Below are 16,061 nucleotides of genomic sequence, written 5' to 3'. Positions count from 1 at the left end.
ACTATGATGTAGTGATCACGTGTGCCTACACGAGATCGCCAGCTACAATGCCATAGTGGCGAGCTCCCCAGGTATAGCATGCCGCTATGGTAACATAGTGGTGAAATTTACCCGTGTGCCACACGCACGGTCCGGTAACAGCCCATACTGCCAAAGGAAGTACTAAAGCACGGCGCTGTAGCAATACCACTATATGGTGACATGTAGACGTGCCCAATAAGCATGAAGCAACTAGATGCTAAAAGACTGCACTGAACTCACCATCATCACTTCAGAGAAAAGCCACCCTCCTTTTTCAGTGTAAAGCCGGTCTTGTAGAACTGAAAGGTCATCTGAAAGTGTAAAACTTCCCTCCCTTTAAAGAGATCTGTTCCTCCTCTGAAAAGCTTCAGAATGATAGCAACTTACTAAACTGCTCTGCCAGTTCTCATTGTTTTGTTGGAGGATGGGGGGATGTTCTGTGACACTGAGCTTATAACAATGCTTCCATGACAACAAATAAGATGTTACACATTGGAACCTTGCAGTGATAAACTAAGTCAAACCAGGACTTACAGAAAAAAGAAAGAATGGCATCAGAAATGTTCAGGTTAAACTCTCTTTGTGTTCTTGAATACAATGAGAAGAGAGGTAGTTAGCTGTCTTAGTCTGAAGTCAAGCAGAAGGCAAGCTAGGCTGGCACCTTAAAGTCTAATTTAGAAAAGCTATGAATTCACAGCATCTGACAAAGTAGGCTGTCGCCTATGACAGCCCGTGCCTTTCTGAACCAGTTTGTCTTTAATGTGCCACCCTGTCATGTCTTCTGCTTGAATACAATAGTTATTATTTTGCAGGGCAACTAGAAAGCTGTCCCTTTCTCAATGGATTTGTATACTGCGGGATTCTTCAGAATTTTGCATCATTAGACTCCACTACCTGGAAAAAAAAAACGGCAAGTGGTGTGACCTGATCTGTATGTCTATTGCAAAGGAGATGGTGGTCCAACACAATAATTTATCATGCCCTTCAGAAATGCAAAACCCCATGACTCTAAAAAACTTAAGCAAGGACAATATTTGATTTTGCCACACTGTAATCTTCAGTATCCAAGCTTTTCTGAAACGGAATCCCCCATGGAGTGAAGGGACTTGGGACATGATGATATTCAATATGATAACTGAATCACCAGCTGGAATGTTAATGCCATTTGCCTGACTGATTTAACACCTACCAGTCCATCAGTTATTTAAAACAAAGTTGTTCCCATTTTGATATTGGATCTTTCAGTCCCAGATGGTGGTACTTTATGTCTAGATTGGACTGTTTGTTTTATAAGAAGAGGGAACTGTGGTCATGAGCAAGGTCTAGTAGATAAGGCACAAGCTAGGGGTGAAACCACATGGGCATTGAAGTCTGATACTTTAAGTGGAAACACAAAGAATGACTTACGTCTTTCCCGTTTTTTTCCTGTCTTTCTAGATCATTAACGTTTTTGGGCAAGTTTTGTATCTTACTGGGTGCATCTACACATGCACTTAATTGTGCAGTAGACTAATTTGCTGCTGTGTAAAGCATCACAGTTTACACCTGTGACACTATTAGACTGCAACAAACTACTTTTTGCTGCTGTAAGATAGTACTATCAGGGACAGTACTGTCTTACACCAGTGAAAATAACTGTGCGTAAGATAGTAAACACACATATAAATACTGCCCCGGGCATACACTACACCTGGTCAGCCCAGACAGAAGGGGGCCAGACCCCTGCCTGCCACCTCGCCATGGGGCTCTGCACACTAGGGCATTCTTATGCCCCAGCCAGCCCTTTCCACTGCCCAACACTGTGTCCCAGAGCCTGGGGCTGACTTCCAGGGTGCTCTGCCAGCCTGGGTCTGCTCCACCATGGCCTAAACATCTGTGGACCCAGGTGGAGCTTCTGCACATGCACCCTGGACTGCAGCAGTTTGAGCATCTACACATGCCATTAAGATGCTGTGATAAACTCTGGCACAAAGTTTATCTGAGACAAACTTTGGTAAACCTGTCTGAAGCACAGAGTTTGCATGAGGCAACAGGGTTCCAATTTTAGGTTGAGCCCCACTCCCCGGGCTGCCACAATAAAATAAATGCAGGAGTTAATATACTGATGTAATTTTATATCCATTATCCTAGGCGGCTTTTGACTAAGCACTAATTTTAGTGGACAGTCTCACAAACGTTTCAACACTGCTAGGTCTATCAAAGAGAAGAGGTCATCAGAGGTACGACAATAAAAATGAAAAGTTTGGTGATGGCTAATGCCATTTTGAGAAAAACAAAAATACAGGAAAAATAAGATACAGCAAAAGAATGAAATAGGTAGGACTCTGTATGGTGGCTGAGATATGAATTAATGAAATACCACATCGCCCTGACCATTTTGGTCCCAATTCTGCAAATCTAGTCAGAGATGCCCGTTCTAATTTCAGATCAGATTTCAGAATCTAGGCTTTGGTTTGTATGTTGTATTCATACCTCATAGCTTTCTTCTTTTGACTGCCCCTCCTGAAATCAGCTAGTACATTGGAATCCATGGGACCCTGAAGATTACAAAGCCAGATGAGGATTTTAGATTTACTCTCCACAGAACATGGAACATATATTCCTTTATGTTTCAAAAAGTACATTGCATTAGCATGCAAAATGTGCTATTTAAATAAAATATAACAATGATAACAACAACTTCTGTATATTTTCAAGAGACAAGGACACTTGCAGGGTTCAAATAATAATCAGTGAATTAAAACTACACTCTAGGTAAGCCTTTAGGGCCATGCATTAGTGTGCTAAAGTAGCAAAACAAAAGGGACATAATAATTGCTTAGACTCCTGCAGTCTTACTTAGAAAATTATTCTTGCATAATAAAAGTCAAAACAGTGATTTTGAGGCATTTTTAATCAGAATATTCTAATTAGAATCAGTATATTATAATGTCGACCCTACAGGTTTTCTATGAGGCCAGAAACATTGTCCTGAGCAATTTTGCCTATTTCTTTTATTCAAAATTTCAGTGTCACCTAGCACTACCTCTTTTTAATTAGAAAAAGAAATGTGAGTGTTTATTTATATTAAAAAGGGTGAGTTTGTACTCACTGGCTGCGTCTAAACGAGATGCTGGCTGTGCAATAGCTCATTACTACTGTAAAGTAACTCATTACTACTGCACAGTAGCATTGCATTATGTTTCATGCCATGCAACGCTACTGCACAGTAGTAGCAAGCTACTGCACAGTAAGCATCTTGTGTACACGTGGCCACTGTGGGTCAGAGAACAAAAGTAATGTTACTTTAAAATAATTTTGTCTCTAAAATGTACTAAATACATTTAAAATAAATAACCTTCTAAAAAGACCCAAGAAGTCTTGACATTACTCTATACTTTAGTTAATATAGATCTTGATGATTGTCTGAAGGGCAGTCACTGAATGACCTGATAGGGTATGCAATTTGTGTCAAAATATTTTTCTTTCAACTTCTTTCTCATCCCTTCCAAATGGGAACTTTTTCACTGACTGCAGCAGAACCCAATGGATGCTAAGATACTACATACTTTCCCGTAATGTCCTTTCTTGAAAACTGAGTATTAAGCAGTTATAGTTCTCAAGAATAAAGAAAACGAATTGGGGATTACCTGAAACAAACAGTCCTTTAAAGTGATCACAATTCCTTATGGTTTATACATGTAATATCACTGCAAAGAGCAAAGAAACCTTTCAAACTGCATATGAATGAAGGACATTCAGCTTTACAAACCTGCTGAGATGACACAGAAATCTAGAGTCAGAATCACTTTGTGAAGGAAACTTCTTTATCCAGCTGACTGAGTCCTGCATCTACATTAGTCTTGTTTCTGTCTGGCAGCATAGTGAAATCAACTTTAGAATGCCTTAAAACCAGGCGGTCAGGATTGTGACCACTGAAAGTACAGCTAGTGGGTGTTGCCACGTTTGGAAAAGCCCACGCCAGAACAAATTAAATCTATATTCACATGAAAATAAAGGGCTGCTGATACTCTAAATCTAAGCTTCAAGATCCCTTTTTTCCTCCATTTCAATTCTGGTGGCTGCAAGTACCTTTTAAAGTAGCCTTTAAACATCACTACAGATGTTTGTGTCTTATTATATCCACCTCTTTTATAATACCACCTTCTATGTGGTACCTTTCCCCCCTGGTGCCACCAAACTATGTTCATTACAAAAATGCAGGAATCTGTATGGTGGAACATGGCAACTACTTAGGCATGCACAACATTATGCAGTGCAGTCTAAAACATGAAATGAAGGATTCTGCACCCAATCAAAAGAGAAGATAGTGTTCAAGTTGACAGAACAGTATCTGGCCAAGAAATGGGTTTAATATCATATTCGAAAACATGGTTAAAAAGGACTCCATTTTATGCTTCATGGAACAGATGGCAACTCTCACAGCCTCCTAATATTATGCTTGGAGAGGATTTCAGTTACCAAATCACAGAGGAGTGCCACCTACTGAGCAGCTTAAACCACTTCCCCTAAAACTTGTGTGCTTCCTTAGAAATCTCCCATCCGTAATGCTAACCAGTGCTATTCAGCTTTCGAGATATGACAAACCCATATTTCAATGTGGCTTGGCTGTAGGCAAAATGTGATCCTTCGTGTATGAATTATTTTAAATTCAAGCCTAGTTCCTGTATTATTGTTCCCTTGTACTTGACTGCAATGGTATTTTGTGGTTTCCCTGGTAAAGACTGATTATGTCCACTGCCATTTCCCCACCAAAAAAAATATCTTTGAGAAAACCATAATAAAACCCTGTTGAAGATGACATCGCTGAGTATACAACCATCTGGTGATAAAAACAACCTATTACTTCAGGATTGACTTTAGCAGTGTGCATATATACCTCTTGAAACTGGCAACACAATGTTTTGCATCAGCTTCAAAATAATAATACAAAAAATACATGGGATACACAATCTGACTTGCAAAACAGATAAGCCAAGACTTGTGAGAACAGATAACTGAAAAAATGTAAACACTGAGGATGTATTGTTAACAAAATGTGGCTGTACAGGTCTTTGAAAAGAAGCAGACACAATAGGTTTTCAATGTTTAACAGAATAAAGATAGAAGCTTACAGTAAGTACACAGGCCCTGGGGCTTTTCCAGTTTCCTTTCTTCATGAGTGGTTCTGAAAGGGTGGGTAGGTCACTTCCTTGTAGTAACTGCTGTTAGAATAGCACAGACGTACCTTTCCTGAGATGTTTATGAAATAAAGAGAATTAACCTGCATGCCTACAGAATCAAAGCCTTAAAAGATAAGTATAATAGTTGCATTATTTCCTTCACTCAATGAAAATAAAAGGAATCCATTTGGAAATACAACATTCTACCAAAGACCACTGTAAAAAGATTGGAATTCATATTATTTTCTCTCTATTGTTTTGTCAGATAAGTAAAAAATTACAGAATTCAAAATTGCACATCCATGTTTATTGTACATAATATGACATTGGTGCACTCTCCAGGCAGAACTGCCAGCTTATTCCAAACTGACTTTATTCAGATCTGGAGCAAATGATGAATGATGATTGCCCAATTCCATAGCTACCAGACCTGAACAGATTTAGAAATGTCATAAACACCTTTTGGGCGGGGGTCACCTGGTGTGGCAGGCTCAGTTTACATGCCATGTTGCCAAATTATTTTTTATGGATTTATAGTCTCCTTGAATTGGCTTTAAACATAGTATTACTGTTTCAATGTTTTCACCCATTATGCTAACCCTTGCACTGTAATACAGCATATCCTATAATATAATGTTTGCAGGCCTGTGGTAAAGTAAACAAAACTTCAAAGGGTTATTACGTAAAGACTCTGTATTACTGCCATAGGCCTAATTGTTATTCTTCCTCACCACCCCTTGAGCCCAAAGTACATAATCATCCAGTAATTGAACTGAACTGTCTAAATGGCTGGATCCCCTAAAGGACATAGGTATTTACCAATGAAGAAAGGAAGGGAAATTTAACAGACCCCATGGCGTTTTCCTGTAGTAGTAGAAATACAATGTAAATATAGATGACCTGGACCTGCTAGGCTTTTTTTAAATCATTACAGGAATCAGAACAATGTTTGGCTGTTACTGGGACTATAAATAATGTAAAGAATAAAAATAGAACTGTGCTGAACATGGAAGCATACATTTAATATTTTTCATATTATTTTGAGAAAAGGAAGCACCAGAAATATTGCTATAGATTTGTTTGTATCTGTATATATAGCTATATAGATATAGATATAGATAGGTATATATAGATATAACAAAAGTATCAGAGAAGGCAAACCCCCATAGATCATCACATTTAATAGACCCTCCAAAATGTGTAATGGATAGTGGATCTCAGGCTTTCACATACTGTAAGTGTCATTGCATTCATGAGATAGAGTACTGAAGGCCCTGACAGCTCTCTTTTACATTCTAAATGACAACTGCACTCAACAGAACAGAAATAAAGATTAAGGAAAATGCCTGATGTGATAGCACTCAGCTTACCTCAAAATGTAATATTTAAAAAGTACAGAGAAACATAGGTCTGTCTTCTTGTATTGTAAGTAAGAACTAGTGTCAAAGCCTCAAAGGTCTATAGCTACAGGAAAGGCAAGTACTACAGTGTTCAAAAGACAATGAGACCATGATCCACAGCATCTTACTAAGCCAAAATTGCTGCTGAAGTCAAATGGAGGTTAGCCTAACGTAACACAGATTTGGACTCCGAACCCATATGGAAAATTATTATGAGCGTGAAGATTAACTGAGCAAAACCTTCTCAGCCCCTCTTACACTTCAGTAATAAACAGAATGCTCATTACTAATTGATAAAGCCACAGTGATTTTATACCTGTCAGTGTATATCTACAATGAGTATATTTTAAGAGGTTAATAATACTTATGGCTTAGAATGAAAGATGTCAGCCTACAGATCATGAAGCGATGATTTTGAACAGACCTTTGTTAGCTGATTGCATAAGTGATACCTCTTATTGCTGAAATAACACCTCAAAGGCAAATAATGACGACATGACAATGTATGTAAATCAAGAACTGCATGTGGGTTTATTTTACACTTGAGAAAACAGTGGATTTAATTGTGTGAACCAAAATGTACTGTACAATATTAATGATAAAACATCAAAATGTATAATTCATAGTGCATTGCTTGCTTTATTTTTATTTATTTATTTTTTGTCAGATAGTTCCTTTAAGTACATGCATCTGGAAAGATGCAGGTGCCGGTAAAATTTCTCTATTTAAATCAAGCTGCAGGAACTAAATTTTATTCAAAAAGTGTGGTTTTACATTATATACACAGAACTCGAATATAAAATGACAATATAAAAAGTTAAAAGAGAAAGCATACAGCCAGAAGGTACAAAGAAAGTTGAATAGTTTAAAATGGTACGATATGTAACATGTATTTTTTAAGCTGATGCTGGCAATTTTACAAGGAACAGATCCAACATTTGCCCCATTTTTTTTGTTTTCATGTTTTCATTTACCAATGCAGCACACTATAGAAAGGTCAGCTTGTACCAAAGCTTAACATTTGTAAATAACTATAAACTGCAGTATTTTACAGGAAAAAAAAAAGGAAAAAAAGCATTTTTACATTTGTTTTTAAATAACAGCTTGCATACTTTTTTGCCAAAAAAATGGCAATTTTCAGCATCCAGAGGGTTTGGGCATAGTGGCAACTTGGTTTGCTATTTTTTATTATTATTTATCTTCTACAGATGTAGCTTCCTAACCCCTTGAGTACTAATAGCTTTCCTTCTTCCAAGAACTGCATGCACGTTTTCTTCATAAACCAGTTCTGCATTTAAAAAAAAAAGCTCATTTAATTAAAAAAAATATATATTTTAATAAGTTTTGTTTCGGACACAGCTTTGATCTGAATGAAATGCCTTGTAAGCCTTTATTTGTTTGTTTGTTTGTTTGTTTATTGGGAAAGGCACAGAAATGCTATTACAGTCCTCAGAGGGTTAAAACTTGACACTACTGGGTTCTGTGACCTTTATTGTCATGGCAACTTTGTAATTTTAGGATGTCTTTTTATCATTGTTCTTTGTGTCTTTCTTTACGGCTAAATTAATGTCTCTCAATAGTGTCTCCCACTATATTCTACAAAGTATAGCTTAACATCAAGGACAGATGTTGAAAATAAAGGTCAGACTTTGACTCACAAAAAAAATAAAAACAAAAGAAACCCATGCACAGATCAGACAAAGAGCATATAAATATAGCTATAAAATAAGTGTAAGAAAAACCAAGGTCCAGTTCAGCAACAAAAGTAAGACTGATTTCAGAGGCTCAGGTCAGGCCTAGTGCAGTACTATGAAGAAGTTTAGTGCAATGTTCCTGTGGTCACTTGCATACCTGGCTGCTTACCTGGACCCTATTGTTTTTCTAACTCAGTTACATAGATCAGGTGGTCCTCTGGGGACTTGCCATGTGTTTTACTAAGGTGCAGTTTGACTGCATGTTTGCTTGCAAAAGTTCGGTTACAGAGCTTACACTGGAATGTGGAGCCCAAGTCCTCCTCAGCAATTCCAAGTGAGCCCAAAGTCTTGTTTGTGAGGACTTTTGAAACATTCTGCTGTTCTTGAATCTGATTTAGTGGCAACTTTGACAGATCCTTCAAACTAAACCCTAAATGTGTCTCTAAGTGACTTATGTATGTAGAAGCAGTCCTGAATTGAGAGGCACAATCATTGCAAAAGAAAACAGGATGTCCTGTGTCCAGGTTCTTTAAAAACTTAGTTCCACCTGTCCTCCTTAACTGATACTTCACATTGGCCAGCCAGTGGCTAATTGTGGTCATGGAAAGACCAGTAAACTTAGAGATGTGTACCCGCTCCTGTGGACCAAGGTCCGACATGATGTATTTGCCTTCTGGGGTCTCCCTCAAGCTAGAAGCAAACTGGGCTTGAAGGATTAAAAGATGCTGAGGGTTCCAGTTGGATTGTCTGCCTTTCCTCTTGTGTACTGGTGACAGTTCATCCAGAGCTTCCTCAAAACTGCTTCCATCGGCGTCAGACTTCTCTGACACAGTCGATGGAGTTGAAGACTTAGGTGTCAAACGCCCTGTGAGGTTCTTTACCATATCAGAAATATCCATTAGGGCACTCTCCCTTAGGGGAGATGAGGCAGAATCCGCCACACTGGAAACAAGAGGTTTGTTTTTGGACTTCGTTAAATCAATGGGCTGATCACTGTTCTCGTAGTAGTACCGATCGATAGCATCCGCTTGCTTGACTGGAGTGGTTGGGTAAATGGGTTTGTCCAACATGCTGTTGCTAATTTTGTAAAGCATGGCCAAAGGGTCCAAAGAGGGGCTTACCGGCTTAGAAACTTTGCCTAAGTGGGTATTCATAATGGATTGTAAAGCACTCAATGGATTAATGAAAGATGGCTCAGGTGAATGGTCTGTGATGATCCCTAAATTGTTACAGCCGTTGGCAACTTTTGCTTTGAGTGGCTCTGTACCATTTGGTGTATGCACTTCCACTGAACTATCCTTTTTAACCTTCTGAACTTCTGCATCAGGACTCTTCTTCTGCTGCTGTTTGTTATTTATTTCCTCTGACTTTGGAAAGTCTTTGTTTTCTTTAGCAGCAGGTGACAGCGGTTTAACTGGGGAAGTTTTCTCTTTCTCCACAGGTTTGTCCTCTTTCTTTACATTGATTTTACCTGTAACTTTCTCTACCAGTTCCTCCATGGCAGACACATTACTTCTGTGTGGTGGGGGTGTGAGGCTACCTGGGGAATGGATTAGTGCATTGTGTTCTGAAGACAGTGACTTTACACTGCTGGCGTAGGATGGCTGCATTTGAACACTCTGCACTGCGGGTTGGAGGGGTTTTACTGTTCCTGGTAGCTGGTAAGCTGCATGAATACTGGGATACCCTCCCCAAGAAGGTGCTCCATTCTGAGCTTTGCTGATAGCTGTCGACACTGTGTTCTCTAGAGATTTCAATATATCTATTCCACCTTTAGGACTATCATCCAGATCCTCCTCTCTGAGGTACTGATACAAAGTTGTTGGCTCAAATTTTTCAGTAGAGTCCTCATTCTCCTCTTTAATTTTTTTGTCTGTTTCACTGACCACCACCTTTTCCTTTTCTGGGTCCCTCTTCTCCTCAGAGTTTGTGGACCCAGCTGGAGAATCTGGCTGCTTTTTAATGCTGGAGGCTGGTAGTCTCGTATGGGTGGTTGGTGGTAGAGGTATGGACTGTATCTTTTCCTCCACCACAGGGTCCAACACAAGTTGTTTTCCTTTTTTGGAGGCAGAGTTGGTCACCTTTAAAAAATGACCAGTAACCATCATGTGAGCAGTAAGTTGCTGCAAAGTATCATGGGAACTGCCACATTCCATGCATTTCAATATCTGGGCTTTCCGGGCCTCAAACTGCCACGTATAGCTAGCACCATTTTGATAGCCATAGCGATTGTTTGGAGTCACATAAGGATTGGCAGTTTTCTGATCCTTTGCAGACTCACTCTGCAGTGTGGCCTCTGAAGTGATCCCTGTTGGATCAGGTGAGCAAGGTGAAGCTAAGTCCTGCAGTGCGCGCTTTTTGGTAGAAGGGACCAGTTTAGTGATGGCTGGTACTGGTTCCTTCAGAGGCACTTTCTGGTAATGCTTTGTTTTTATCATATGGACACTCAGGTCTTGCAAAGATTCAAATGAATGCCCACAGTACATGCATTTCAGCACTTTCTGGGCATCCTCTTTGCCTTCCATTTCCATAAGTGATCGTTTTCTAGGCTTTGACCACCGCTTGGTTTTATCAGACTCTTTATCTCTGTTGTCATCACGGTAATGTCCAGTTTCATTCATGTGCACTGTTAGCTCCACCAGTGTGTCATAGGCTGCACTACAGTCTTTGCATCGAAACTTACTAGCGCCGGTGAACACAGACCCATAGAGTTTATTATTTTGCCGGTAAAGCTGAACTGTACTGAACAGACTAGGCTCAGGGAGAAGTCCATATGATGAGGTCTGCTGCAAAGTTTTAGCTAATGCAGCTTGGTGCCAGTCATAACCTGAGCCACCACTGTTACTGTTGCTAGTACTACTGGTACTCGTACTGGTACTAGTATTGGTACTGGTACTAGTACTGTGGGTGTTGGTATTAGTGTTGGGACTGGTGGCATTTGCATTCTGGCTTATTCCGTTGTTGCTGCTGGCTGGACTGGATTTCTTCAAGTCCAAAGCTAAACTGGACCAGCAAGTCTCTGAGAGTAAATTTGCATACACAGCTTTTATTTGTGCCAAGCTGTCCTGTGGATACGAAGCATTGTCTGTGCACTGATGATCCTCTTTCTCTTCTTTAGAGGAAGTGCTTTTGAAATGGGCCAGTTGATCGCTGTTTTCACTAAACGGCGAACCATAGCCTGCATCCTGATTAGTTGCAGTGCTGACTGGGGAGTTCTGGTAGCTTTGAGCCTCTTTGATCTCTGTTTCTTCATTGCACACATATTCACTCTCCTGGATGTCCAGAGACAGCCCATCATCTTCCACGCTGTCTTCATCTATTTCTGCTGCTTTCAATTCCTCCTCAGGAACATATGCTAAAACACAGAAAAAAACAAGACAAAGTTACAGAACACACACATTTTATATCACTGCCATCCCTTGTACTAAAAGCAGTAACAATTAAGCCGAATTTGAAGGGTACACCAACAAAACAACCAACACCTGCACTTATACACTCAACCCATAGATCCAAATAAGGTATTTAGGTTACATTTTAACATCCACCTTAGGTTATGATAAGTAGAATTAATTTTGACTTTAGTAGTATAACGTGCTGGAGACTGTACCTAAACAAACAACAAAATATTTACCAATAAAAAAAACTCTTAAAATCAGCACTCCTCCAAACAAGTCATTAAAATAGTGCAGCAGCCTGGCAGTGAGGGTGTGTGTGTGTGTGTGTGTGTGTGTGTGGGCAGTGAGGGTCTGTGCGCGCGCGTGCATGTGCTTGTGCTTAATAGTACAGTTGACCTGTACTTCATGAACCAAGGGCCTTAGAATCACTGACCAGATTGATCCCATTTGCTCAAGGCTCTCCTGTAGCAAATTGACTTCAACTGCACCCTCAAGGGCAATCTCCTTGGTGAATTTCATACTGACAACTGACTCTAATGGAGCCACAAGTGGCAAAAGCATCAGTTCAATTGTTGAGAGGTTCCTGGTGGTTTCTTGCATTGGGTTAATTAGAGAATAGAAGAATCTCACAGGTTTTTGCTTTCACTGCAATAGGACATTTTTGAACCTATCATTTAAGTGCAAAACTGAATGAATTTATAAGAGGAAAATGGAAGCAAAACAGTTATTATTTTCCTATATGAGTAGGAGATGCATTGCCTCCTACCACAGTATGACATGGATGCCATGTAGCCATTTTGGCAACTGCAGTTGGCAGCTAAAAATAAAATAAATGAGAGATGAATATTTAAAAGTGACAAACATAAAACATATGACCAAATTCCCAGCTCGATTACTGGCTTACAGTAAATATCAAACTTTGCTATTGTATTGCCACCTGGTGAAACGATATAATCTTACCAAATTATGTGTTTATCTACATCAAACTATTTTTTAAACTAGCAAACGTGATATTCATGAACAGATGGCCATTATATCAAAATACATTTACTCCACGGGCCCAATTCACAAAAGTGGCTTACTTGTACCTAAGTGATAAATTCACATTTTCACTGCAAAGTAACAAACGTACTTGTACACATTTAACTCCAGATTTATAAAATAAGTACTTTGCAGAAAAATCACCATGACTGTGGAATGCAGGAGGGTTTATGTGCAAGTCAAAGGAGAAAACAAACATCGGCTGAGAACAGCTTTTTCTTATGAAAAGCTATATGTTTCCACATGGGGTGGACTGTGCACTGAGACTTGCTGAAATGTGTGCTAGTCCCTTGTAGAAGAAATGTTGAAAGGAAGCCAGAAAAAGGCACTTCTGCTTTCATGGAATATGGGAGAAAAAAATCTTATCATGTTAGCATATTTCAATTGTTAGGCATTGGTATAATTTGTTCTAATTTATACCAGTAGTTCCCAAGTAATTTACAGAACTTTTCTTTAAAATGTTAAATAAAAGCAAAAATGATATCTCCAATTGTATAATGAAAATACAGATTATTATAGATTCCCTTTTTCAGGGGGTTTTAACAGCAAAAGAAAGTAATTTTTAAGTTTTAGGAGGGCAAATAATAGAAAATTATGGAATCAGATTTCCTTTCTTTTGACATTATGGTTTCAGCAATGTCTTTTTCTAGAGCAAAAATCCTGGCTTAAAGTGCATAAATATGGACAAGGCCCTTCTGGCATTTTTTAAAATAAAAAAATACTAATGACTGACAGTTACTACTATGTAGAGACAGAAAATTGATGGGCCAGATTCTCAGCTAGTATAAATTGGTGTACTTCCATTAACTTCAATAGAACTATGCCAATTACACCAATGGAAGATCTGAATCAGTATTTTTAATGCACAGTTGCTACCAATCTGTATTATGTTGCATATCAGTGCTGGAGGTCATGAAGAATCCACAGAACTGATCTGCTAGACAATTATCATTTTTTTAAATGGCAAAAAATTACATTATTTTAGCAATTGCCACAAATACACATTTCAAATCGTTATCATGTGTAAGCTAAACTTGATCCAAACTCCATACACTTAATTTTTTTTTCTTTTTATTTATAATGTTGTGGATTCTCAAACTCTCTCACTTGGTGGAGAGGTTTCTTTTTCATAAAAATAAAGGAAGTTAAACCACATAAAAATGTTAAAGTGACATGAAAGGTCTGGCATTAACCTGCCAAAACAAAGAAACTAAGTGTTAGGGCAAAAATTCCATCTTTCATCTAGTTTCTTACTCTTAGTTTCTGCTGAGACTACTGTAAGGCTGAGGTCTTTATATGTCAATATATTTTGCAGCACTCACAATCAAAGGGGACTGGGAACTTTCTTTCTGCTTTGACTCAATTTTCCTTGATTTCAAAATTTCAGCCAGATCCTGATCATAATGTAAACTAATATATGTCTATTTCCAGACACATGCCCCCTTTCCCCCGCATAATTAGATTATGGAGTTTAAAAATACATATATACACATAATGCACATTGGGTAATAGGATTATTTATTTTAAACGTTTAATTTGTATCATTAATATCGGAAGGCATTTTGCTAAAACTCTATGGTTTATTGTTAGGATAAATACAATACTTTTTGATGCAGGACTCTAATAATGTTTATGGGAAGAATATTAACACAAACATGGTATTTTGCAAGGTCAATGTAATGTTTTAGCATGAAAGGTTTCTGTGAGAAATGATACAGAAGAACAGAAAATAAAGACAAAACTGTTGCTTTATATCTATATGTGTGTGTTTATAAATACTAGTATATTTTAAATATATATTTCTAAATAATTATAAATAAATAGTAAATATATATATTTACTAAAACTGTCCCCAGAGATTTCTGATACATATTTATTAAAAGTGTTATCAGAGCATTCTGATAAATAAAACTGTAATTTTAAATACAACAAAAATGCTTCTTTCGCACTTATTTGTGGAGAAAAGTGCTGCTATCCTACATTAAATAAAAAGGGAGACCTTGAGTTTTTCTATCTAAAATAGATAAACGGGTTGTCTGAATCCAGTCGTTATTTCTTTTTGTGTGAAAAAAACTCTCATTGACCTTCATACACTTCACTACCTACAAAGGTGTTGCAATTTGAGGTACTGGCATACATGCATGTCCTGAAACCAGACACAAATATCAAGAGGAGCAATAAGCATTAACTTCTAGCAACCTATACTATATCCAAAGCATAATAAATTACCTTATATTATGTTGCTAAGCCTTTTTCTCATCTGTTACGTAGAGAGAGAGAGAGAGAGAGAAGCATCTAATTACAGACATGAGACAAAATAACTAGAGATTGGGGACACTACTCTTCTTTTTATTAAACCCTGTTAATATTTTTTTGCCTATAAGATGTGTCTTCTGGACACCAATGTTTCCCCGTAGATGTGCTGTCATCTTTGAACAGCATTAAAATCTGTGCATTCTAATGCAACTGGACATGAGGCGCTATATATTGTACATGTTTGTTGTATAGCACATTGTGTTTGCTTCAGTGAGACAATTTACATGATAAATATACATCCATTGTTTGAAAAGAGAGACAGATAAGAAATATAAGGATATGCTCACAATTATGTTTTGATATGAAAAGTTTATAAAATCTTTTCTTAATCATTAGGCTAGAATTTTTAAAGGAATTTTCTGTCTCAGATATTCTTTTCCATTAAAAAGCCTGTAGGATTCAAACAATATTTTAGGAATGACAAAAGCTAACAACTATATTTAACAGCTACCTAATGAAAATGCAGTAAACTCCTTCAAGGTATGATGATAAAGGCTCAAAGTAATTAATATTGAGTAGAAAAATACCTCAGCATATAAGACCCTAATTCAGCAATTTAAGTATTGAAATCAATGAGACTTACATGTATGCTCAAATGCTTGCTGAATAGGGATGGATTTAAACCTAAATTTTTTTGCTAAATCAGGCCCTAACTTGGGATAAAATAATAGTGGTTTCTTTGTGAATGTTAACCATTCAAATTCGACAACAGGTGTATTTCCGTAGTTTCTGATGTGCATCCATTCAAAAAAAGTTTCCCCCATCTACTACTGTCTTTCTCTCCCAGCACAAACTAGGTTCCAGACTGGTGGTGATGTATAGTTTATGTAAAAGCTCATTTCACATTTAAAAAAAAAATCTATAGGCAGACAGAGACATCCTGTATCTATACATTCTTCACATACACAAACTAAAAAAGGGAGAGAGGGAATATATTTACAGATATATTTTCAAAATACATTCTTGATAGTGATATGCAATACAGAATCCAAAATCTTTCACCTGCTGGAATTTTCTAAATAATAATACACA

General features: G+C 37.8%; 1 protein-coding gene across 1 annotated transcript in view; it reads right to left on the bottom strand.

Annotated features, from left to right (window-relative positions):
- Positions 1-7,091: 7,091 nt before the first annotated feature.
- The window catches only part of TSHZ1 (teashirt zinc finger homeobox 1), a 65,201-nt gene continuing 56,231 nt past the window's right edge, over positions 7,092-16,061 (bottom strand). The window contains exon 2 of the mRNA XM_014606736.3: positions 7,092-11,632. Coding sequence (XP_014462222.1) covers positions 8,454-11,632 — 3,179 coding nt within the window. The 3' untranslated portion in view covers positions 7,092-8,453. The remainder of the gene's footprint in view (positions 11,633-16,061) is intronic.

This window comes from Alligator mississippiensis, chromosome 3 (genome assembly GCF_030867095.1).
Source record: "Alligator mississippiensis isolate rAllMis1 chromosome 3, rAllMis1, whole genome shotgun sequence".
In the NCBI taxonomy this organism is placed as follows: Eukaryota; Metazoa; Chordata; order Crocodylia; family Alligatoridae; genus Alligator; species Alligator mississippiensis.
Note: the sequence above shows the minus strand (reverse complement) of the source record. Positions and strands in the feature narration are given on the sequence as shown.